We start from the raw sequence: 26,278 nt of genomic DNA on the forward strand, positions 1-26,278 counted from the left end.
AGGATGATGACTAATATTATTGATATAAAATTTAAGAGGTTAATATAATTATAACATTTATATAAAAATTAAATTTTGTTTCAATCTAGAGAGGAACGAAATTATTCTAATTTTAGAGAAATTGAGATTAAATTAAAAAAAAATATAAGGATCTAATTAAATATAGAATAATAACCGTGACAAATAACATACTCCTGAATTGACATGTGAATATTTTTTAACAATTATAAAAAAAATACAAAGTGAAATGTGGAAGTCATATTTATTATTATTAATTATTTAAATAATGCTAGAAGAAAAAAAATGAAATAAAATAAAATTAACAAAAATTATATATGATCCGAAAATAAAATAAAATATTAAGACTAAATTTATAGCAGTGAATGAAAATAGAGTAATCTAACCAAAATATAATTTAGAGTAGAATAGAGTTGGTAGTTTGTAGGTATAGTTTTGTTGTATTGGAGTTAGATGAGTGATGTGACTCTGAATGTCACCACTCATAATAATGCCGAAGAAGCCCAAGCGACCGACATGCATCTATGTTGGCCCTGCCCTGCAAATTTTCACTTCACTCACTTCAATCATCTTTCTGCATTTCTTCTAACTCTCTATTTAAACACTTTTCTTTTCATTTAAACAATTGGGATAAGAAATTAACGATCTCATATCATTCTTCAGTCGTTTTCAGAAATTTGGTTTTCTTATTTAATTTATGGACTTCTTATCTTCATAACTTGGTTTCTCAGACTTATTCTTTAAATGCACGAGTCCTTATAGCTGGATTCTTTTCTCTTTTTCTTTCTCCGAAAAGACTTCGGATTAAGATTTTTATCTTATCTAGAATCAAACTATATTTTTATATAAACATCATTTCAATACTTCCACAAATGCAAGTTTTAGATACCTTTAATTACATAATAAATTATTACTTTGACAACTCTATTGTTTTAGATAATTCAGTATATTTTGAAATTTTATTTATGTTAGTTATTGTAATTTTGATATAATATTTTATTATTAAAAAATAATTGTCTTCTAGTTATTTAAAAAGTGATTCTCAACATATAATTTTACCCAAAGAAATTCTCAGCTGAACAATTTAATCAACTCACTAATTACATGTATTCAGGGTTTATTAGGTTTTAAGCGGTGAAAAAAAAATTCTTAAATTAAAAGTTAAAATATTAAAAATGTACTACAAATAAATAAAATCTTCAAGTTATCCACGTGTCAACCGTACATTAACTAATTATCATTACATTTGATGCAGTGGTCTTTAGGTAAAAATATTTTATCACGCAAAAGTAAGTTATCAACTTAGTGAGAAAAAGTTACTTTCCCATTTCCAATTATGGAGTCATTAACAGATGTAATATTTTGCCATGTGCATGAAGATATGTTTATAATGTAACAACTTTTATACATCCTTATTTAACCAACTTACAATTGGGAGTAATGTTAAAGTTAATTAACGGCAATCAATGAGTTAAATGAAAAATTTTCATATAATTGCTTCTCTTATGTACGAGCGGTGGCAATGGACAAGAAAATATGCATGAGTTAATGGGTCAAGACTCAACTACGTGAAAGAATATATGAAATCAATTTTAATTCAAAATCTTAAAATAATATGTGTGTGGGTTCTTCTTTTTATATTGTTCATTATACTAATTTTTATTCAATATAAGACTTTACATTCCCCTAAACTCCAACAAGTTTGATTTCAAGTGTGAATCCTTTCATCTTGATATATGTTTCACATCCAACAAAAGCACAAAAGTATCTTTCACAATGAATTATCCAATCATACTTGTTAATTTGTTGCATGAGAAGTAACAAATAGAGATATATAAGAAATGAGTCATGAACCAACTATATAAAATAACATGACACCACTCTCAACTACAACCTTAAAATAATAGATTTTTTTAATCTTTCTTCTTATATACTGTTCATATTTCTATTTTTACCTAATGTGAGACTCCTACACACTTGATTACATTATCACATTGTTGTGTGGTTTTTTCATTGCACAAGAAGTTCCTTGCATAATTGAAACAACTAGTAGATTGGCAAGGACACACACACACATAATTCTACCATGGCCAATGTTTTTACTTTTTTAATGTCTATTGCAAAATATAACATTGTTCGGGTGTTGAAATCAAGACATTGAAGGACAATATTGAGGTAAACATATTGAGGTAAACATAAAAATAATGATGTAAGGTAAGGATGTTGAGAACAAGATTAAGAGAAGGATGTGAAACATTGAACAAAAGGAAACACTAATGCATAATGGGTTTTTTACAACGCTCTATATGTCTCGGTTCACCTGCAAACGAGGCATATGAAGACACGGTGGCACTTTTGTAAATTTTTCAAACTTTGATGCCTCGGTTGTACTTAGAACTGAGACATAAACCCCCTAAATTTTTTTATTTTTCCCGCTGCATTGATATTTTTAAACTGGTGGTAGACTTTTATGTCTCGGGTCATATTTAACCGAGGCAGATAGATGTTTATGCCTCGGGTCTATTTTAATTGAGGCATATTTGATTGCTTTTCGAGTGGAATATGTCTCGGGTCACATATAACCGAGGCAGATAGATGTTTATGTCTCAGTTTAAAATCAATCGAGGCAATAAGCCTTCTTAGGGTTTAAAAGAAATCGCGCCACTGTTTATCTTCTTCGCGTGGAGCAGCGACAACTTTTTTTCTTCCATTTGCGAACGCCATTGTTGTAGAACGCAAAGGTTCCTTCTTCCACGTAGCTGCAGTTTCGTCTCACCACCACCGTCCGCCGTTGCACGACCCTCCTTCATCGCGCAGGCCTCGTCCATTGTTGTCGTCGTAGAGGTTGTGAAGCTGCCTCCATTGTCATCATTCAATCTTGCTTGTAGGTATGTGCTTCTCCTTTTTCAAATCGTAAAACTATCCTATGGGTTTCGAACATTGATGTGTGTGTCGAAGTCGTGATTTGGCTCACGGTGGTTAGCCGTGGGATGTTTCACGTTTTCCATTCAGATATGGTGGTGAAGAGAGGTTGTTCTACGTTGCTGACGAGATGAATGAAGGCGTCATGAAGTTGTTCTGGCGTGATGCGGTGGTCGAAGATGGTGGTGACGACACACTAGCGGCATTAAGGGTTTGAATGGTGGCTAGGGTTTCTGATTTGGGAAAAGGTTGAAGATGATGATGTGGCACACTATGGTTGGTGTATGTGTGTTTACAAGGATCATGGCTATGTGTGATGCTGTTATTGGGTCAGAAAATACTTTTTTTTTTAAATTTACGATGCATATTAGGCCTCGTTCCCTCTAGAACCGAGGCAGTAACCCTCGCATATGCCTCGGTTCATAACCGAGGCATAAACATATCTTTTTTACCTCGCTAGCATATGCCTCGAGTGTAAAACCGAAGCCAAAAAGCCAAAATAACCGCGACATAATCTCTTCCCTGCACTAGTGAAATCAAAATAAAAGGCAACATAGGAATTGAAGTGAAGAGAAGATAGAATGATAGAGAATTTAACAAGTGCATCGAGTAAGGGGTTCGCTAGACAAAATCGAAAAGATGGATATCACAAGATCGAATGGGTAGTTAACATGTGATAACTACTGTCAAATTGATGAGTCTTTAGAGATGAGGTTCCCTGGGGAGACAACCAACACATATGAGACTTGAGTCCAACCCACATAAAGGATTGATACTACTTCCGATCCAAAAGATTAAGGCAATGAGTTTAAAGGTCCTTAATCCTTATATGGTACTAAACTTTCTCATTTCTACCCAATGTGGGTTTTAGACTCGCACTTGAATTCCTAACAATTTCTCCCTCAAGGGTGAGTCCTTTCCACATTGGTACACTCCCCCTCAAGCGAAAATATTCCTAATAATGAGTACCCCTTTCATTTTGTCATTCATCTTAACGAGACATGTTTACCTGAACCCTTCGTTATGAAGACTTTCAATAAAAGGACCATATTGTACTCATATGAGCCAGTCACCAAGATTAACCATTGGGTCTAATACCACTTATGGGTCTTTAGAGAAGGTGTTCACTAAGGAGACAAACAACATATATGACGCTTGTGTCTAACCTACATAAGGGATTGACACCACTTCTAATAAAAAACCTTACGACAATAAATTTATAGGTCTTCATCCATATATGATGCTCAACTGTCTCATTTCTATTTAATGTGAGACTTAGACTCGCATTTGAATTCCTAAAAAAACATGAGCTCGGTAGGCATATCAGACATAACATGGTTTAACTGTCGTAAAAAATGAGAAATATAAGTAGATTATACAAATGTAAATATTGGGTGAGAATTGTGGTTACAATTTAAATAATATGAGAATGTCGTGTGAATAGGACAAATGGCAAATCCTGGGTCACCACACATTCTTAGTAATTTACATTTCTAATTTGACCACTTCAATCCATCTTTCTTCTCCATTTTTCTTTGCTACCATTTAATCTCCATACGTCATTCCACCTAAATATGAAAATACAAAATGAAAATATGATTATTGGAAAGAAATGCATGATTTTTCTACTGAAATTCATATTAAAAGAGAGTTCGGTGAGTTAAATATCTTTGTAAAATTAATCTCCAATAAAGTGGTTTGCATATAAATCTTGTCTTAATTGTGAAATATTAAAAATTAACACATTCTAATTTAAATTGAAAAACAGTAGTTTGTTAGTCCTGATTCAAAATCCACGTTATGTTGATTTGGTTCACCAAAGTTATATTGGACAAATATCGAATAAAAATGCAAGATAAAAAGGTTAACATGAAACAACTGTTGAAGATAAAAAGGTTAACATCAAAATGCAACGAGATATTTTACCTCTCTTAATTAATGTACTCATGAAAATATTTATAGGCTAAAATGGGTAAAAGTTGGGATCAAGCAATTCATTATAATTAACCAATGCACCATTAATGCATTAAAAATTTATTGTTTATTGATTAACATCATGTTGTTCGAAATATGTTGCAGTTTTGTAATGAAAGAAAATCACTAGACTTAGAAGTAGAGGACAAGTACGCATGAATCAAGTATTTTGTTAATGTTTATTACAGTTTAGTAGTTGATATAAGGTAGTATAGATTTTGGACATGATTACACTTTTAGATAATTATATATTGATTCAACATGTTTTTGGACATTAATTATGTTTCTAAGTAAATAGATATTGATTAAAAAAAATGTTGTGAGTAAGATTCTAAAAAATGACGTTTTAGAAATGATAGTGATTTAAAGATAGTGAGACTCGATTATTTTAATATTAATTTTTTTTATAAATAGAATTGTTATAGACAAGTTTCGTTATTTTAAAACACATTATCCATCTAGAAACCACTTTTTTATAATTCCCTGGCTTCTCTCTAGGAGTTATGTCTCTCTGCTGGTTGTCTGATTGAAGCACCGAGACCGTGAGATTGATCCTCTCGACGAGCTCTTCAAGTTGGATCAATCAATTTCTTCTTTTGCGTAAGTTGAGTTTCCGTCATCTTTTTGGTCTATTTCTATTTTCTGTTGCATGTAAGCTCTCTTCCACTTGCATGCGACGTGTCTTGATTGTTCATGTGATGTTTCTATGTGCAGATAGAATATCCTATGGAGTTAGAGGCATTTGACGTGTATAGAGCTGTTTAAGCATGATAATAGGTAAGGGAAGTTAATTGCATTGTTTTAAGTTACATACATGTTTGAAATTACTCGTTACATTGTTGTACTATGATTTGATGGCATGATTGAGTTGTATGATAAAATTATGAAATATTGTATGATTGTAATGAGAAGTTGTGGTTTTATCTTAAGTTGTCGTATGATATGAGATATATGAAATTATGATATGTGGTTGAGTTCTGTTTATCTAGAATTGTTGATGTTTGTATTGTAATTAAGATAAATTGATATGGATGTTTTTGATAGACTTGAGTTTGATCTATGCTTGTTTGGCATTTGTGAAGGTCCAAAGAAAGTTTAGAAATGCCCTTGGGACTCTAGAATTATGCAAAAATTAGATTCTACAAAACTATGTAGACTCACTGAACGAGCATTTACTCGTTGGGCGACATTCCAAGTCAGGGGTTTACTGACTTTGAATTTGTTGGGTGAGGAAACACTCGTTGGGCAAACTTATTTGAAAAATTTTCCCTAAAGCTCTAGTGATAAACTTGCTGGGTGAGTAGTCTGTCGTTGGGCGAGAATGTACTTTTAGCCCAACGAGATGACATGTTCGCTGAGTGAATGGATCAATACCGAAATTGAATATTGGTTACTTTAAATTTGAAAGTTTTGAAATCTTTTGCGAACAATTGGTATATGATATGGATTAATGTGTGAGCACATGAGGTGGTGATGTTTAAAGAGTTTCAAGGGAATTCTTGGTGATGATATTTTTAGTGTATGTCTTGATATAAGAGATATCTAGATAGGAAAGTATCATGAACTCTGATAATTGTTCACACTCATATAGAGTAGAATGAATTATGTGGTGAGAATGGCAGGAGATCCTAATCTTGAGACGTATTGGGCTTAAGGCATAATGGCATTAACCTTGTGATTGGTTGGGTGATTACTCCTTTTGTCTAAAACCCTGCAGAGTTTAGAAACCATCACTGGTGTAGACTTCCTTAGAATTCTATATCAAGCGCATGATATGGATAATTAAGTCTATAGATAAGAGTCATGTTTCATAACATGTTTGTAAGTATTTAGCATGATTTAAATGTATATGTATTAATATCTCTTTTGCACATTACCTTACCCTTTTTTATCTTTCTGTCTTGTGTTGTTTGTCTTATTTTTGCAATGATCACCTATTCGATGATGGTTGCAGTTTCAAAGACACCTTTGGATGATGAAGAGCCATCTATTAGGTTAGTGGAATGCCTTAGTGAGAAGCTGTTGTAAGTGGTTAATATGTGTTTAGAGTTGAAGTCATTAGTTTTTAGTTGGTTTGTATAATTGATATATTTATATAGTCCTATCTTATGAAGACTGTATTATTATACTTTATACACTGATTTATCTGTTTTAAACACTAAAGTGAAATATCCTATTTTATTAGTTTTAAGATACTAAAATTGGAATGGTACATACCATTTATTTATAATTGTGTTTGTGAATTAAACTCTATGATATTTACTTTAATCTATGTTGAAGTAATGATAAAACAGAATAAATGTTCAAAAAAAAAAAAAGCATGCAACCACAATAGAGAGATTGTTTTATCTAAACTATATATATTATGATATGCTAAAGAGATAAGGATAAGAGGAAGATGAAAAGTGAAACGGCATGCAGCTCCATTGATGGTGGAAAATAGCTTAACCGGAATCTTAAGACAGAGAAGGGAAAAACCATGACAAAATTACGTTCAACTTTAGACAACGATCTTCAAAAGCGATTTTGTGTTGAAAAACAGAAGCTTATTTTGAGAAACAGATGCGACTTTCTGGCCTGGAAAGTGCAAAAGAGGGAAAGAGGAATATTTGTAAATGTTTTTAGAAGATACTATGCAGAGTTAATTAAACATTTCATCTAAAGTACACTACATTGATAGTTACATACATATTTCATTTTCCAAATCCTTCTGAATTCGAATAATCGATCCTGCGGTTTAAATGGCTTCTGCAAAAGGATGACATTGACCATTTTGTGACCAAAAATGGTGATTTGTTTCGATGGCATATTCTGTTTGCTGCTTTTGTTGTTTAAACTAAACTTATTATCGTGTTGTTCCCTATGGGACACCATTCTCTCTCCGCTTATTTCACGGACAAACCAAACATGTTTCTCGGTTTCACAGCCACACTACTTATCACCACAAACTTTAAAGAAAACGATTGAGCTATGTAGTCCATAGCCCATAGCCCATAGCCCATAGGTACAGACTTTGAAGTTGAGCCCGTGAATATGAGCAAGTGTAGCCTTAAAGTTCAAAAGAGTTGGCTTGTTCCCTATATATTCCTACTTCAGTTAAATCCTGCTTACAACAAAATTATAGATTAAAGCCCAATTTTACTTTAAGTATAACTAGTGCTTCAGTAGTTAGTTTTAACTACATAATACCTGCTATTTTTAGATTTTGTAAAATTTATTTGAGTTTCTCTATTCCTCTTGCATTTATAGAAACTTTTCTTTTATAGGGAAATATGATTGAGTAGAACTAATGTCATATACCTTTGTAATGTACTCATACTTCGTAAATCTGGAGGAGGTAAACATTATTAATTTATTCAATCTAAAGTTCAAGAAAGATTTGTTACACAAAGAAAAAAACAAAAACAAAAAAGTAAAATAATTTAATGAAGAAAAAAGAGGGATTCATTCAGGACTGCTGATATTTCCACTTCTATACTATTATTTGCTGTTCTTCTATGTTTGGTATTTAATGAAGAAGCAGAATAACTTTGAGAACTGTAGCACAAATATCCAAATAGAAGTCCCTTGCAAAATTTCAAAATTATTCCATCAGGTACCCTAGAGCAATGAGTCTTCGATGCCGAGTTCTTGATGGGCCGAGAAAGAACCTTTCTTATTCATTTGAAAACATTTTGACAGTATGAAAGACAGAGATAGAGTTAGAATGAAACTATTAATGCGTTTTCCGCTTTAATTAGCACCGTTTTTTTTTTTTACTATATGGGTTTACATGGAAGACTAAGCATTACATAGATCAGAAGTGAAATTTATTTCATATTTAACGATTCCATTAAAATCTACGAACATGTCAAAACTAAAGTATAATAACCATTTATATATAATATCTAAAATATGAGAAAACTAAATAGTTAATTATTTATAATATATAATTATATTTTATTTTAAGATAAAACATAAAATCCATATGCTTCATTAAGTTATTACTTTAGTGAAGAATATTTTGTTCAACTCATACCTTAATTTTCTCCTGTTTTTTTCTTTTTCTTTTTATAATTATGAAAATAAGATGCGCGTGTTACAAATTCATCTTCTAGCACAACAAAAATATGGCAGAAACGATACAACCACTGATTTTGTAAACAATTAATTACATCAACCTTTCGATTTTGATTTCATCATTCGAATAATTTAGAAGCAATCACAAAAATTATCTACAATAAAGTTAGACAACTCTCTTAGCACGCATTGAAACCTTACATCAATTAAAGGTGAAACTAAATTAGAGTATATAAGTCAAAGCAAATCTCATTTTATAAATTGATTTTTGTAAAAATAAATTAAATTTAAATTCACCTTTTAATATCATAAATTTCTCAGAAAATGTATAAAAACCTCACGTCAGCATAGAATAGAATAGAAGTAAATTTTTTTATCTGTTTAAGAAAGTTTTGGATACTAAGACTATCATTAGACATCTCTTCAACTTTCATAACAATTTCAACTGTGTAACGCAGTTTACATAAACTATGTTCATACTTGAACAGCTAGAGTTCGTATTTTCCAAAATAGACGAACCATAACAATAGCTTTTCCTTAAAAATATTAGCATGATTGAAATAGATAGTAATATGTATAAGTAACACTGCTGCTACTCCCATTTCTACAATTCAGCGGAAAACAAAAAAAAAAATGTAAATGTGATAGGTGAAAGGAAAGAGAAGCTAATGTGAAAATTGCTTCCATATCTTAAATTTTCCATTCAAAATATTTTTAATTCACATTTTTACCAAATAGGGATCATTTGACAGGCCTACAAGTAACGGAAGAGGGTTAGTGTCAGCCAAAATCATATACAGTTCAAGTTTTTATGGCAACCGTGGGATCTAAACTTACATATTATACACGATGTCTGATGAACTTTTTTGTTTTGCCATCTTCACGTTATATAACACGTATCTGACCCCCATAACCATAGTGCTTTAGAAGCCCTTCATCTTGTCGCCAATTTTCTCTAACCTTTACTTCAATCTGTTCAGAGTTCAGACACCAGTATATATACAGAGTAAATATTCCAGTCTAGAGGGAAAATGTATGCCACACTACCACTTGAAAGCAAGGTTAAGTAGGAAAATATGCATGTCCAGATTCAAAATGAGTAGCATAGATAGAGAATAAAAAAATTGGCACACACCTCAAGATAAACTTTCTTCTGTAAAAAATCTTCAACATCAAGGCGAGCAGCCATTGCAAGCAGTTTCAAAGCCTTTCCTTCCTGATGTATTTGAGCAAAACATAGAAGTGGTTACTGCTCAGTTTACGATATTCATCAGCTAACTTCTCATTAAAAGGGGGGAAGAGGCATCTTTAGCAGTATTTTTTATTTTTGCCAAAATAAAGACAATTTCTAAGATTAGAGATGAACAAAAAATATCAGGACTCTAAGATTACTTTCAGTTGCAATGCATGTCCAGGGTCACCATCAAGACAGATGAAAATTCTTTTAGCAACAAAGTTATCAAATTCAGTGTTAGGGAGTACACAAAAGCCAGAGAAGCAGTAATAACATTGGCATGTTGCTGTGACTCTATGACTGTACAAACAAATTCCATAGTTTCACAAATAATCCACTGAATTCTGGTACAAGTGACATACTTTTCCAATAATGATAATCTTCTGCGAGTTTTTCTCAACCAAAATCTCTACTTGTATGTAATCTTTTGCATTTGGCCGAGCTTTGTAGTTTACAACATTTACCTGAAAGAATTGGATATAAGAAAATATTTGCAAATATTTAGTTATTCTTTCAATTTGAGAGCGGAAGGTGGGCTATATCAAATAAAAATGAAGATGGTTACCTGACATGCGTATGGAATTTCATTTCGGTACTGTATAAAAATCTTTTCTCTAACAATTTCAGCCACAAAAAATCTTTCTGGATGCTCACTGACTATATCCTGTAAATTCAGGCACGTTAAGGCAGCATAGAACATGAAAGAAACAAGTAGGCAGAAGAAATGGCAAAGGGGTATATTCGGGTTATTATTGTATCCAAAGTTTCTAATAGCATGCTATAGTGATAGCAGATGAGATCTGCATTACAATATACCAGTGCATGAAATCTGTACAGAGCAGGAGGAAATATCATACACTATTTGTAATACTTGAACAATATTGATGGGGTGGTATCTACACGATTCGCGATTTCGTGGTGCATTACAGCTTAGATTGTTCACACAGGAGGTTGATGACACTTGTATATGACATATATCATCTAAATGCCTTATTTTCCAGTTCTTAGGATACTGAAATCATTCAGAGATAATGTGTAATTAGTTACACATTAGTTGGGAGAAAGTACTAACAACCTTGTCCATACCATATTGACAGGATAATCACAATGGGATTGCTGGATCGAAGGTCACAAAATTAATTAGGATGCATGTGCTAAGCTTCAAATTGATACTATGAGTTCTCAAGTAGGATCAATATAATGTTTGACCTGTCATGGAGGAATCACTTTATTTTCTCTATAACACATCTTTATACAACAAGAAAAATTAACATGATTCATGACAACATTGTAGCATCATAGGATCTGTATAGCTGACCCCACATCACTGGGAAAAGGCTCAGCTACTTGTTTGTTTGACTGTCATTATATAAAAATTAAAATTAACGGGAGCTGTTATAAATCAAGTAAAATAATGTGTATCTGCGACTGTAGTGGATATTTATATACAGCCTAGTTCACTTCAATGACCTTAAACATAAACCTTAGGCAACTACTGCTTTTTATTTCAGTTTAAACAGAAAATGAAAACTCTATTATCAAATACATTTAATCTTTCTGTAGTCAGGTGTGGAGTAGCAGAAGAAATTATTATTTTGTGGTTTAGTTTAATGGGCTACACTTTTTTATCTCAAACTGTGAAATGAAACAGTGAGATAGAAAACATGAAATTTGAATGAGGAAAACAAAATTCTGACTTTTGACATGCCTTTGGATAATAAGCTGGTCCATTGGGAATCTTTGACAGTATCCAGTCCTTTACATCTTCAACTCCCTGACCATATTTTGCACTAACAGGTATAACCTCATCAACATCCGTAAATTTCTCATACCACTGCAAGGAATTTGAAATAATTAGGACATAAACTTTTAGAAAAATAAACATGCCAAAACCAGTGAATTAACTAATACATGTGAATATAAATACTAACTATTTTGTTCCAACCTCAAGTTTCTTTGCAAGTTCGCCAGGTTTAACAAGATCCTTCTTGTTTATAATCAATAGAGTGGGTGGTTTATCTTTGAGGTCTCCTACTCCTTCTTCCAACAATCCATCAATCTAGAGATAGGAAACAATTTGGAAAAACAGGAAAGAAAATAAAACTAAAACATTCTTGTAAAGGAAGATCCCTACTTTTTCAGGAGCTTTACGTGCGTCCACAAGAACCAATACACAGTCAGCATTAACTGCTGCACTGCGAACATTTTTCATCATCATTGAGTCTAACATGTGCATTTCCTTCTGTAGAACACCAGGTGTGTCATAAAGTATCATCTGCAACAGATTCTAAGGTCAGAAAAATGCAAAATATAAATTCAGGAGTACATCCACTAAGTTTGGAAATTCAGTATTAACATGACTCAGAAAAATAACATATCCTTACCTTGTACACAATGTTGAACTTGTGCTTTAGTATAATGTTAAAAGAGAACAGTTTATTAATTTCAATTAACCCCACCTCATTTAATTTCAGTTTAACAGTTGAAATGCCAATATGAGAGATCATTTAACTCTAAAAAAGGCACTAGGATTAGAATGTTGTTGCTCGTTACTTAATCTAAAGCTAGGATGACAAATATCCACAAAAACTAGCATTTGTAATTGAATGTCTCTTTTCTAGTTTATGATTTAACTAAGAATTGAAGTTCCCACAATAAGAAGCCAATGACACTCTTTGAAATATGGACAGCATTGAGCATGATATATGAAGTGAAGTGCACTCTGATTTTGGAATGAAATAAATCGTCAACTAAAAAATATGCTCCAAATTGTGTGTTTGGGTGACCGTTTGCAAAACTGATTTTGGAACGAAGTGGTGTGTGTGGGCGTTTTAATTCTAAAAGCAAGTTAATAGTAAAATACAATATAGAATGTTGGATTCCATGTCTTTATTCAACACAAAAGCTGATAGAGTGTTGGATTCCATTAAAGGACGTGCATATGTACTTATTTCAACGCCAATTCTGGTAAACACAAGGTTGCTTCACACATGACATGATGTGTTATTGAATTCAATCTAAACGCAATAGCTAATGTTGCTTCATTTCAAAATCAATTTTGGAACTAGAATCAGTTAACCAGTATTTAAATGTGGTTTTGAATTGTCCACCCTGAACCCCCAAACAAGTATTACCACATTTAAGAAATAACAAAAACAGGGATAACAACTTTTACCGCCCACGCACCACATGAGGAACAAGAAACCAACAAGACAAGCTGACAAAACCAAACAGACGAATTAAGAATCAACAATAAGATTAAAACCTGGTAATCCGTGCCAGAACAAATACACAGAATTCGATGCCGGGTTGTTTGAGGTTTATCAGTAACTATTGACAACTTTTGACCAAGCATTTGGTTCGCCAGTGTACTCTTCCCGACATTTGGCTTCCCAAGTAACGCCACATATCCTGCATTTGAAGAAATGTAAAAGCATGAACCAACTCTAACGCCACATATCCGGAATTTTAGATTTTCAAACATGTTTCTGAACCCCGTCCAAACATACTTCTTTTGACGCACTCTCTATCACGGTTGAAACTTATTGGAAGCTATATCAATTTCAATAAGTCCAGGTTATCACTCAACCAGTCTCTCCTAACTTAGTAAATTTCACTTAATTTTAACCGAATATCCTATGTTAAGAGTGTATCAGAGAGATTCTTGATGAAACCCCTCTCTGAACGAAATAAAATAAATTAAAAAAAAAACTAAGGCGAAACACTAACCGCTCCGGTGGTCAGGGCCGGTATCGAAGTCGAGCTCCTCGGTCTCGTAATCGTCGAGCAAGGCCATGTTCCGGTCGGGCTTGTCGCTGAGGGACAAGAAAGACGAGTCTTCATCGTCCAAATACGAATCTTGTTCTTCTTCTGCTGCTTCCTTTAATTGTAGTTGCAACTCTTCTTCGCCGACCCAGAGCTGGTCTTGTTTGGCGTGGAATGCTTGGAAGCGACGGTGTCTGGTTCTGGAAGAGAGGTGGGAGAGGGATTCGGTGCGGCTCCGGTGGAAGGTAGCGAAGGCGCAAACGGGAAAGAGAGAGTGTTGAAGTTGAAAGAGGAAGTGTTGCGTGGGAACAGTTGCAGTTGAAGAAGCCAGCTTCTCCATTGCCAATGCCTCTGCTCCGCTCCGCAACTTCTTTTTATCCAACTTAGAGGATAAATTAACTATTAACCATTTTTTTCGACGACGTCGTTTTCGTTGGTGTTATATTATATTACCAAATATGTAGAATTTTTTAAATATCAAAATAGTGTTTTACTATGTCTTGTAAAAAATAGTATATTATAGGAGGTACCGAACAAGTCCCCAGTTGTGGGGTTCCGTCACGGTTTTGTTGGTGTTATAAAAAATAATATGTCTTATCAATGTTTTAGTTAGTGTTGGAGTTTCGTTACAATTTTATCTTTAAAAAGCGTCTCGAAAGGTGGAGGGAGATAGGAATATTTAAACTTCGATTTATCTCAACTCCTAAATGATATTGGACTTATTGGGTGTACCAAAATAGTTACCTTCAACTTCCACTTCTTCATCACACTCATTCATCACTCTCACCCTCCTCCATTTGATGACCACGTAACTTTTAGACTTAATTAGTACATTAGTAATATATTTAAGATAAATATTCAATACTTTTTATATAATTGAGTACTAATTTTGTTTAAAATAATGTAATGTTGGTATTTTTATTAAATTGACATTAATGTCTTTTTTTTTTAATGTTCGGAATCTTAAATTTAATTTTATTTATTTATTTATTTTGTTATTTTGTTCATCTCTTCATCTCTTTCATCCTTCTCCTTCACACCACCCATGTATTTCCTTACTCTTGATCTTCTCTTGTACCACCTCTCCATCTCCTTCCTCTTCCTTTCTCACACTACAAGAGATGGCAATTCGGGATGGTCGTTCGCATAAAAAAACGCAGAATGGACTAACTCGTTAGCTCATTTACAAAATTAAATAATCTCCTTTTTCAATTCTCACACCTCATTCATCACGTTAAATTTGTAAGTTCATGTTTTATTATTATTATTATTATTATGTATAATCATTGTATATAAGATAATGATTTTAGTTTTCGAATATGGAATATTTTTTTATGCATTTTTATGTTAACAAATGTGTACCTCATTGTTATTGTTTCTTGTCTTTGATTATTTAGACTAATTTGAATTATTTCAATAGAAAATGAATATCAATTATTATGAAAAAAAAATTATTTTACTCATTAGAAAAAGTTATTTATTTTGCTTATCACAAATGTGAGCCAATTCACGGGTCGGGATAGAAAAGTAAACCTATTTTTTAATTGCGGGGCGGGTCAGCTCGACCCGCACTTTATAGGCCAAGGCACAGGACGGATCAAAACGGGTCAGACTGACTTGTTTTGCCATCCCTAAACACCACCACCAACTCCAATACCAACGACCAATTCCAAAAATTAATATAGTTACTCTTAGTGAGTGTCCAAAAGATATTTTCAAGAACAATATCATATACATTTTTTATATCATGCCAAATAGACAACTAATTAAAGAACATATATTTTATACTTAGACTTAAGAAATTGGACACATGAGTTCAACCTAAGTCATGTTTTCACAAGCAAACTCTTAAGCTAAACATAGTAGATAAACTTTATTTTTCAGTTAAATATTAGTAACATACAAACCACTATTCCCCTTATAACCACGTAAGATAAACCTAGTCATTGTTTATGTTTATCTAGAGTCCAAATAAAATTTTGAATTGATTGTATCACCTCAATAAGGAGCTTGATGGGTCATTTATAAACCTATAAGCTATAAAAACACATGCCAACAATCACCAAACCAAATTTTATTCATCGTACTAATAAACTTTTCTTTCCAATAAGCAAGTTTATTAACCAAAGGCTGAAACACAATGTCTTAGGAGCTCCGAAAAAATGGAATACACAAATAAATAAAAGGAAGAGATCCTTAACTATAAAAGAGAAACCTCTTAAGACATCTAACAAATGAATAAGAAGCATCAACAATGTAAAATTGACTTGTAGAATAAGTATGTAAGAAAAATGTCCAATATTGCACATTCTAATAGTATCTCCTCTACAAAAAGAAAAATATCATCAACATAGATATGAGAAAGAAATTTCATCCTTGGACCAACAATCAGAAAGATAAACTTCTTAGAAATAAGATATAAAATACACCTACTCAAAATCTCCTTAAATAAACAAAAACAAAGGAGAACAAGTATTTTTTCTAAAAATTGAAGTAATCAAAATAAAATTATCTAACAAAACACATATCAAGTATGTTGATGTAACGAGCAAACTTGGACTCACTTTTAATGAAAAAATAAAGATTTAATTACACTTTTCATAAGCAAATAATAAATATTTGAATTGCATTTTGAAGTAGTTATTTTAGATAAAGCGAATGAATAAAGAGAAGAGGTAGCAACAACTTTCTAGTACATTTTCTATTATTAATTAAAAATCATTTATAACAAAAATAAGCAATACAATTTATTAAACAAGTAAAACCTGAATTTATTTAAGAGAATACTTAAGAACACCGTTTTACAAAATGCAACATTTCTCGGGGTTTAGGTTTTTCCTCACAAATTTAACTTCAGACTAACGACAGCCACTCTTATTTTTAATCTTACCAAAATTAAGAAAGACTTTTCTCCCAAGTAAAAATATATCCAACAAGTAACAAACATACACATAAATATATAAGCAGCACCCACATTCAGTATAATGCAATCTGCTACATAAACAAAGTCAATATCGGTAATGAAAAAATTACAATAAGCAATATTTTATTTCAAGCGCTAACCGGAAAATAACCCTCCTCAACCACCCTTAGCATGCTCGTATCATGCATCAAATTTCTTCAGTGGCATTAAAATGCTTGGAGCAGCAAGCATAAAGAATTAATTAAAAATATGCTCTGCGATAACGTACCGGGTGAAAAGAATACTTTGCACCCCAGAATATCCATAGGAAATTATGGTGTATTATTATTTTCATGAGCTCAGACTGAAACCTTTTACTAATCTACTAGCTAGACATTCCAGTAATAGGGACATGTTAAGTAGTTATGCACATACTCCGGACGCCGCAAAATTGTAATGATCAAGAGATATGTTAGCAACACAGTAGCACGTATAACTTTTATTCTCCTCCTCTACCATAACTCGGCAATGAAGTTAGTATGATGGTATACATGGTATATTAGTTGGCTGCGTCATCATGTTCAGGAACCGGATCATGAGCTGCAGAAGTTGATCCTCTACCCACCGGGAGATAGGACCATGCTATTGCTGCAGTACCAAGTACAAGCGTGGTAGTGATGGACCCCCAAATCCATCTCAGCCTCCTACTCCTCCTTTGCCTCTCACGCCGCGCCATCTCTGAACAACACAGAAATAACATAAATGAAACAGAATAACAGATGGCACAACCATACCAAACTACTGCATATATTTTAGGATAAACACGGTACCCAACGAAAAGCAGGCATTTCCCCAGTTGCATGAATTAAGACACTATGAATGCGTGCTTGTGCAAGCATCAAGCAAAAAAGCTCATCGCATTGCATACCCATTAAGGAAATTCTACCATTGCGGGACAGTTGACCACTAAATAAAAATAGCTTTGGACCATGATCAGCGATAACTTAAAATTGGTAGCCATGACCAGTATGTATATTGCAAGTACAAAACACTTGTATATTGCAGCCACACTGATCAGAGCATAAGATATGAGCACATACAATGTCATCACAATTCATAACTGTTCAATTGACCTTCACTAGACCTTTCTGTTATCTTTCCTTTTCTCCCAGTAATTCTCTCGTCTTGGAGGTTTTGTGTGTATGTAGCCCATAATCAACAGTATTAAGCCACCAAACAGCCTACCATCTTACTCTATTACTCTATCAATAAAACTATAAGGCCCAGCTATGGACATATGACTCTGTTACTCTATCAATAAAACTATGAACCGCATTCGCATTCAATGACCATATAAAGCAGATACTATGCCCAAAACCTGATTTTTATTCAACCATCTCTAAACCAATATTTGTGTCGTTTGAAAAGGAAAGCGAGGGACTTGTTTGGAGAAAAAAATAAAATGACAAATCAAATCAATTATAGCTTTAAGCAAAATGTACATTTATCGAACATTAAAGGCAAAATAGTTGTATTCAGTTTAAGATAGAAGTATACGCGTGATATTAATACACTTGGAAACAAAAATATGACATAATTCTCACCTACTGCTTCCTGGTTCCTCTGAGACATCTCCCTATTCATGGTCTCATAACAGTGGAGACGTTCCAATAGTCGAGCAATCTCAAAATTCTTCAACTCTAATTGAGCTTCCATCTCCATCTCCACTTCTGCCCTGGCAATTCCTCTCCCAATGCTGTTTGATATGAACCTAGTAATGTAAAGTTGCTGAAATATATCTTCCATAGGATCAGAACTCAGCTGCCCACCCTCAGCAGTAGGGTCAGCAGGCAAAACAATTCCCACCTGCGATAACCCTTGTCTAAGTTTCTCCCACTGGCTTTGCATGCTGTTAAGGGATTCTTCAACTTGTTTCCTCTTCTCTATCTCCATCAATAGACTCATCCTTATTTCACGCAAATCAGCTTCAATATCACGATGAAAATTTTGAGTCCCACTGTCAGACGAGAGTTCTACAGGAAGAAAAGAGCCAAGATAATTTATATCATTAAATATTTTCAAGACATATACTGATGCTCTTCCTCACATCTAATCATCATTCCAAGTATGCACTAAAACAGATAACTCGATGGGCAAACTAGGATTCATTTTGTCACTGCAGCAACGACCAGCCGCACATGGTAAAATGAAGAAAATATGGAAATAAAAAAGTTATAATAATAATAATAATAATAATAATAATAACAATAATAAAATGAAAAGAAAAATGACCCAATACATTACACCCGATTTCAAACTCCATAAGACACACACCCCTCTATGGTCGTATTTGTCTACATGCTAGAATCAATTTCAAAGAAATAACTGTCAGTAAAACTAGCTCAACTTACCTTCCCAAGCATCAAAAAATTCTGCCCGTTTCATTGCTTGTTCCATGCCAACGTCCTCACCATCTGTGCAACTTTTTATACTCATTGAATCATGTGGATCAAAAAAGTCTTCACACTCACCAGCTCTTTCCAAATTTAACGCCACCACTTTATCCATACGTAATCCATTAAGAACGACACCACTTTCAGTTTCCCTTTGTCTGTGCCCAAGGTCACCACTATTGTTGCTACTAAGGCCAGTATCATGTACACCATTCACCTGCACCTCTTTAGCAGTAACAGGTTCGGCGTTTGCAGAAGTGACTTGGAGTTCACCGTCAGAACAGGCAACAACAGAATCATTGCTCTTACCATTAGAATTTCCATCATCAAGATCCTTCTGCTTTGCCTGTACATTGGCCTCAGAAGAACATTTCAAGAGGCGTGGGCCTCGGCGTTTGTGATTCACAATGTATGGAGAAGGAGGGAATGAAGAGGGTGCATCTGGAAGCGGCGTCACCTCAGGTGTGGCATAGAGTGCTGGCTTTAATTGAGGACGAGGAGCGGGCTTCTTTGCCACTGCCGGTTCACTACTCCGCCTCTCGAGCTTCTTTGGGCCAGGCATCGGCACCGGAGCAGATTTATAAGAAGGTTTCGAGGCTCCAGGCTCTATCAACCTATCGAATGCTATGGCAGTAAAGGTCGGCATGGCTGTACAAAATCATATCAAAACGACACACAGAAACAGACGTTAGAACAGGAATAATAATCATAACCTAACACAATTTTCAAATATGCATAATTTAATCTAATCGACAACACCATACGCAAAGAAATAAAAATCCAAGCAGCAAAAAGATCAAACAAAGGCAAAATCCCTAACCTATCATAATGCCCTACCCTCTCCTTAAAATACACAAAAAACAGAGAAAGAAATGCTCCCACAATTCTAACCTAAAAGTAATTTTCTTATTGCAAAAGAAAAAGGGAAATCAATGAAAGAGAAAGTATAAGGAATCCTAAACAATAATAATTATAGAGGGAAAAGAACTCAAAGGAATCTATGTAGCTTGAGACCTAAAAAATGGAATTCAATTACCGGTATCCGAATTGCTATTTCTCTGTTATTGTTTGTCGGGCGAACTGTATAAGAAATAAAAATCGAAATCGGTACAACAGTTTTTGTCTCTGTTTCTTGTTTTTCCTTTTCCCACAAAAATTGAGAAGAAAATCAGAAAGGTGAATAGAAGAAGAAACAAACCTTGAGAGAGCGAAGAAGAAGGAAGAAGGAAGAGGAGGAAAAGGGTGAAGTGAAAAGAACTAAGTGGTTAGAAGGGAGGAGGAGAAGGAGGCAGCCCCTGAAATGGGAGGCGTGAGAGAGAAGCTGCACATATTTTGGATATATTTTAATATTTTTGTTGTTAGAAGAACACACTTCCCACACCTCTGGAATCAATTTCAACCTTCAACATCCCTACCTTTCCTTTCCTTGCCCTAATTCATTTCCCATTTTTTATTTCTAAACTTTTTTTACCTAATTTTTTGGTGCCAATAACCTCTCTCGTATTCTTCTTTATTATCGCTTAAATTTATTTATTTTATTGTTCAGATATTACAAATCATTTATTATTAATCTTAAAAAAATATGTATTTATGACTTTAAATAGGTACCTTTCAAAATAAGTGTGAGATTATTACATACAACAAAGTTTACCTCTGAATATTTAAAATATCAACATTTAATACAACTGTGTGGATGAAGAAAGATGGTGTATGAAAATTTGGTGAAGAATACATGTGATTCATTACATATGGCTGTTATTTTTATTTTTTGTTGGTGGTAAGTGGGTGTGCCACGAACACGCATCTCTTGTGATGGGCCCGGGCCATTGTCACTGCATGCATCAGGTGAGGTAATATAATATTCTGCAACAAACATTGACTTTTAATGGACACGAAGATGTTTGAATGGTTTTTTGTTTGGCTCTGTGAGAAAGGAAAAGAAACGTTCAAAAGATTGCTTGCAATAGAAAGAACAATGATAGGGAAGAGTGGGAGAAGGTGACACAGTGTCACGTTTCTTCTTCATTCTTTAAGACAAGTCTTCATTGGATTTCTGTTCAATTGTTCCAACAACACAACACTTTGCAGTTTTAATATCACTGTCTATAAGGTCAATAAAGTGGAATTTGAATTTAGGTGTGCACAACTTCGTCATGCACAAAGTTTAATTTAACAGACATTTATTGAGCTATAGCATAATAGCACTATATATTTAACCTAATCTAACTTAATTACTAATATGAAATAATAATATTTATAATATTTTAATATATTTAGTCAATGATAATTATTTATGTATAAAATCATAAATGTAATTATAAAACAAAAATATATTACTTAACTAAATAATTCACTTAAAAATAATCTAAATTTTTTAGATAATATTTATATTTTTGGTATTAAATTAAGTATAGATAATAATAAAGGAAAATTAAAAAAAGAGTGTCAGATTTGAAAGTAATAATTTTTTATTGAAACTAAAATAAGAAAGGACAGGATTTTCATAATTTTAAATTGTATAAGAAAAAAAGTAATATTTTTATAACATATTAAATTAATAGTTCTAAAAAAAGTTCATTATTAAAGATATAATTCTTGTTTATAGTTTTTTAAGAAAATAATTTTATAATTGTTCAATATAATAATAGAGAACTTAGTATATAGAAAATAAATTATAAACTCTAAGTAAAATATAATTATTCTTGATAAAAAAAATACTAAATCGTTGAATGAAAATGTAAAAACAACCTATAAAATTATCTTACTTGTATTTAATAATAAACAATTTTTATACTAAATTATGTATCTAAAAAAATCTAATTTTCTTAACTTCAAATATTTTTTATTATTTTAATCATATTAATATTGTTAGCATTAAATTAACTATAATAAATTACAAAACTAGAAAAAGACTATTAAAATGTTGAAAATTTAAAATTAATCAATATTTAAGGAGAAAAAAAGTAAATAAAATCATACTTATATAAATGAAAAATATATTTAAACTTATATGAAAGTAAAACTAACTAATGATTTAATGCATAACTTATATATGGGATTATTAAGTTGCATCAAATCTCATTTTATAGGTTTATATAATTTTATTTCTCTTTGTTTTTTCTTCTAAAAAAGACACGTGAAATAATATTTTGTACACTTTGAACTAAGCAAGACAGACCAAGTCCACTTTTTAACAGGGATGTCATAGGAGAAAATTCCAAAAAATGTTATATTAACTCAAGTTGTCAAAGATGAGTAGAATATTAATATTCATGGTATCTGAGTTTTAATCATCAAATTGATTGTTTAAATTATAATTTATAATAAATGAAATTACACACATACATTCTTTCATATTTTTTTTATGGAAAATTCAAACCCCCACTAATATATATATATATATATATATATATATATATATATATATATATATATATATATATCAAATAAAAAATTAATTTCACAGGAAGAGAAAACTTTAATAAAGATTAATTAATACAATTTAAATAATAGATTTGTAATAAAAAAATAAGTAAAATCCAAATCTCCACTTAATTATAGATATAAATCCTTTAAATGAAAGATTAATTTCTCACTTATGAAAACTTTAATAAAGACCAATAAATTAAGTTTAAGTAATAGATTTGTAATAAGGAGAACAAAAAATTGAGAAAGAATCAACACTCTTATCAAATCAACAATAACACTCGGGATTATATTATATGATAGATGTGAGAAAGTGGAAATTAGGAGATTTAAGACAAAATAGAGATAAGGCGAGATTGTTTGGATTAAAGAAAAGAGAGTGAGAAATTAAAAAAAATAAAAAGAAAGGTTATAAAAGTTTGTAAATGATGTAATTGATTTAGTTATAATAAAATTGGACAGTAGGGGAATATTGAGTGCAAGTATAAATGAAGTTTTTATGTTGTGTAGTAATTGATGGAAGATGGGTGCATGCTAGTTGAATCATTGATGTGTATGAGAATAACGTTGAAGAATTTCTTCAATTCACTCAGCGAAATGCAATACATATGGATGGAAAATATTATTATCCCAGTGTTAATTGTTTGAATGGGAGATTAATACCAACTAAGTTGATATGAGAACATCTTGTTTGTAACGATTTCTTAAAGAATTATAAAATGTAGACCTAAGATGGTGAAGTTCTAACTCTCAACCATACATTCAATCTCAAGAGTCAAATGTATATTGTGAATATCACATGGAGGATAGGAGGATATGATTAATGATATTGGAGAAGAAAATTTTAAACGCATACATCAAGGAAAGAGATTGGTAGACCGATTAAAATTTCGCTCATTTATTTGAATTATTACATTAAATGTTTCTAGAGGATAATATGTTGCAGACTTGTGTCACATATATAACATAATTAATATATATCCTAGAGTGTCAAATCATTAATAAAAGAAAAATTTGAAAACATTCACATGGAATACGCAATATATTTTTTGAAGCGAAAAATTAGTTTTTGTTGCCATTAATAATGTTTTTTTAGTGTTTAACTATTTTCTAGTCTTAACATTTAGCATAATATGTTTGATATGCTTTGGTAATTTATTGTACCTTTGACTAATATTAAGTGTCATTACATCAAGTTGAATTGTCTAAATGTGAAACGTATGGGTCGTTTTCGAGTTATTCCACAGGTTGAAAAACAAATATTGTATTTTTTTTTTAAAAAGGTCCTAATACAATGGTATATGCGCGACTTTGTTTTCATTTACAGTAACAAATATTACATTGGTTTACACCTTAACTAATTGATGTAATATCTCTTTCCCTGTTTATTGAATCTTTTCATATTAAAGCGATTTGTTCCTAATCAAGGTTACATGTATACGATATTACAACGGTTCTTGGAGCTACAACATCTATTGATACAACATGGGTGAAAAAACCGATGTAATAGGGTCAAAAAACTGATATAATATCATCTTTTTTACTACTGAATGGAACAAATTTATTTAAATTATTTTGATATATATATATATATATATATATATATATATTAATTTTGTAAATACTAAAGTTTACTATCTCTACATCTCATATATCACATTTATTAATTACTTTGTAAATAACCTATGTCATCATTCTTGAGTTTAAGAAATTAAATATATTCAGCACATTGGGCAGCGGTAGGTTTTTCTTTTTTCATTATTTGGTCTTTGATCTCATATAATATTGGAGCTGTTGTAGGAGGATCAAATTTTGGATTCAAGTGGCCAAAGAAAGTTAATCGAAGAATCTTAAATTAGAAAACATTGTTCCAAATATGAGAAGTTTAACGGAATAACTTCCAAAAACAATTTATAATACAATAAAATAATGAAACAATAGTATAACATTCAAACGACATGGATATGGTTTCAGATTTTGCTGAAATCGCTAGTTATAATCAGTTGCAATTTGCGACTTCAACTATATGTGCCGCAGTTTAACAAAAATAGAATAAAAAACATCATAAAGCTCGTTATAAAGACATGATCTAGCACCAACTCAGTATAAAAGAATATTTTGTTCTATTAATTAACATCTTCAACCCACAGAGAAAAAAAAAAGATCTTTATATTATACCAGAACCTGTTGAAAACAAGCCGATGAACTTTACATGTTCCCAATCGATTCAAATGTAACCATATACTCTACATGAATTAATTCTTACATGAAATACACTAATATTGTGCATTGAAGCCAGGATCAAACGTAATGCATGACAGGTTTATTGGACTTTAAATCCCACATGCCTCCTTCCTTGAGATATTCAAGATACCTCGCAAATTCAGGCCTTGCTGTTGTTTTCTTTTTCCTACGAAGAGCCAAGAAACTGAGAAGAGGGTGACTTTTCTTTTCACTGTTATTTCCCTTCTTTGTGGGGTTTCTCTGAAGATTGAAGTCCCCAAAGGTTGAACCCAAAGCCATTTTTCTGGAAGGGTTGGATCCCCATGAAGGCAAACTCGTGCTCCTCTTGAAGCTCTCGTTCAACAGTGCAGTGGTAACCGATTCTTTACCCAATCTCTCGTACCTCCCAGGACCTCTCCGAGTACTCATGGATCGAAACATGGTTGGATCTTGTTTTGTGAAAGACGAGATTTTGAATAATATTGGTGTAGTTTCAGTAGAAAGGGTTGGTGGGAATGGTAGTAGATGAGAGAAGTTGGAGTAAGCAGAACAGAGTGGGTGGCTTTATATACGCAGCTATAAGTCAAGTTTGGATAGCTAGTACTTTGGTACATTGTCATTTTATATTCAGTAATAATACAAAAACCACGTTTTGGATGTTTACTACGCCCATGTGATTTGAAAATATTCAGGTTGTTGTGCAACTTTTCTTGACTTTTTCTGTTTTTGGTTCAACTTTTCTCAAATATGTATCCACTTCCACGAAAGTACATATTATAAGTTGACTCCAGTTATCAACTTATACCCTGTAGTTTCGAGGATGTTGTACTCTTTTAAATGTTTCAAAATTTGTACTTCACAGGAAGTAAAGGTGATGGTTAACTTAATTATTAATTTGTAATAAATTTATATATTATTACTTCTAAAATTGTATTTAATGATAATATATTTTTAAATATTTTACTAACATTAGTTCTTCTATTTTTTCTTCTTCTTATTTAGTTTATTTATTATTTTAATTAATTTTTATGTGCTATACATTTGAAAAGGGAAATATATGCTTCTCAGAAGGCATTTTTGGTTATAAATGGTTTAATAAAAATCACTTTTTTCAATACAATTACAAACATTACCAACAACAGTACTTTTATATAGTATTATATTTATAGTTTCTTTTTGTTTTTTTCTCCTATAGATTTATATAATATTTCTATTGTTTTTAGTATATGAATCCTAATTTAATTTTGAAAAAAAAAATTATAATCATTTCAAGAATTACATTATTTTATGTTTGATGTGGAT

At 32.1% G+C, this 26,278-nt stretch overlaps 3 protein-coding genes across 5 annotated transcripts; all 3 read right to left on the minus strand.

Moving 5' to 3' along the window:
• Nucleotides 1–9,639: 9,639 nt before the first annotated feature.
• On the minus strand, nucleotides 9,640–14,349 carry LOC114175895 (GTP-binding protein Era-like protein). 2 transcript variants are annotated; one of them, XM_028060744.2, is made up of 10 exons: nucleotides 13,937–14,349; nucleotides 13,473–13,618; nucleotides 12,342–12,482; nucleotides 12,153–12,266; nucleotides 11,916–12,041; nucleotides 10,773–10,871; nucleotides 10,570–10,671; nucleotides 10,109–10,189; nucleotides 9,811–9,945; nucleotides 9,640–9,727 (listed from the first exon to the last, which is right to left on the minus strand). In XM_028060744.2, the coding sequence occupies exons 1-9, from the start codon at nucleotides 14,310–14,312 to the stop codon at nucleotides 9,859–9,861; spliced, it is 1,272 nt and encodes a 423-aa protein (XP_027916545.1). In that variant the 5' UTR covers nucleotides 14,313–14,349; the 3' UTR covers nucleotides 9,640–9,727; nucleotides 9,811–9,858. The 2 variants fall into 2 exon arrangements, with proteins under 2 accessions (XP_027916545.1, XP_027916544.1); XM_028060743.2 differs by having other exon boundaries at nucleotides 9,640–9,945.
• Nucleotides 14,350–16,993: 2,644 nt separating this feature from the next.
• LOC114178464 (bacteriophage N4 adsorption B protein) lies at nucleotides 16,994–20,786 on the minus strand. 2 transcript variants are annotated; one of them, XM_028064383.2, is made up of 5 exons: nucleotides 20,526–20,761; nucleotides 20,364–20,407; nucleotides 19,286–19,975; nucleotides 18,479–18,907; nucleotides 16,994–17,612 (listed from the first exon to the last, which is right to left on the minus strand). In XM_028064383.2, the coding sequence occupies exons 3-5, from the start codon at nucleotides 19,971–19,973 to the stop codon at nucleotides 17,434–17,436; spliced, it is 1,296 nt and encodes a 431-aa protein (XP_027920184.1). In that variant the 5' UTR covers nucleotides 19,974–19,975; nucleotides 20,364–20,407; nucleotides 20,526–20,761; the 3' UTR covers nucleotides 16,994–17,433. The 2 variants fall into 2 exon arrangements, with proteins under 2 accessions (XP_027920184.1, XP_027920186.1); XM_028064385.2 differs by lacking the exon at nucleotides 20,364–20,407 and having other exon boundaries at nucleotides 20,526–20,786.
• Nucleotides 20,787–24,904: 4,118 nt separating this feature from the next.
• On the minus strand, nucleotides 24,905–25,448 carry LOC114177290 (uncharacterized). The gene has a single exon (XM_028062569.2). The coding sequence runs from the start codon at nucleotides 25,415–25,417 to the stop codon at nucleotides 25,055–25,057; it is 363 nt and encodes a 120-aa protein (XP_027918370.1). The 5' UTR covers nucleotides 25,418–25,448; the 3' UTR covers nucleotides 24,905–25,054.
• Nucleotides 25,449–26,278: the final 830 nt, after the last annotated feature.

The sequence above is a fragment of the Vigna unguiculata genome, chromosome 3, assembly GCF_037176805.1.
Source record: "Vigna unguiculata cultivar grain cowpea cultivar isolate G323 ecotype 2 chromosome 3, ASM3717680v1, whole genome shotgun sequence".
NCBI lineage: Eukaryota > Viridiplantae > Streptophyta > Magnoliopsida > Fabales > Fabaceae > Vigna > Vigna unguiculata.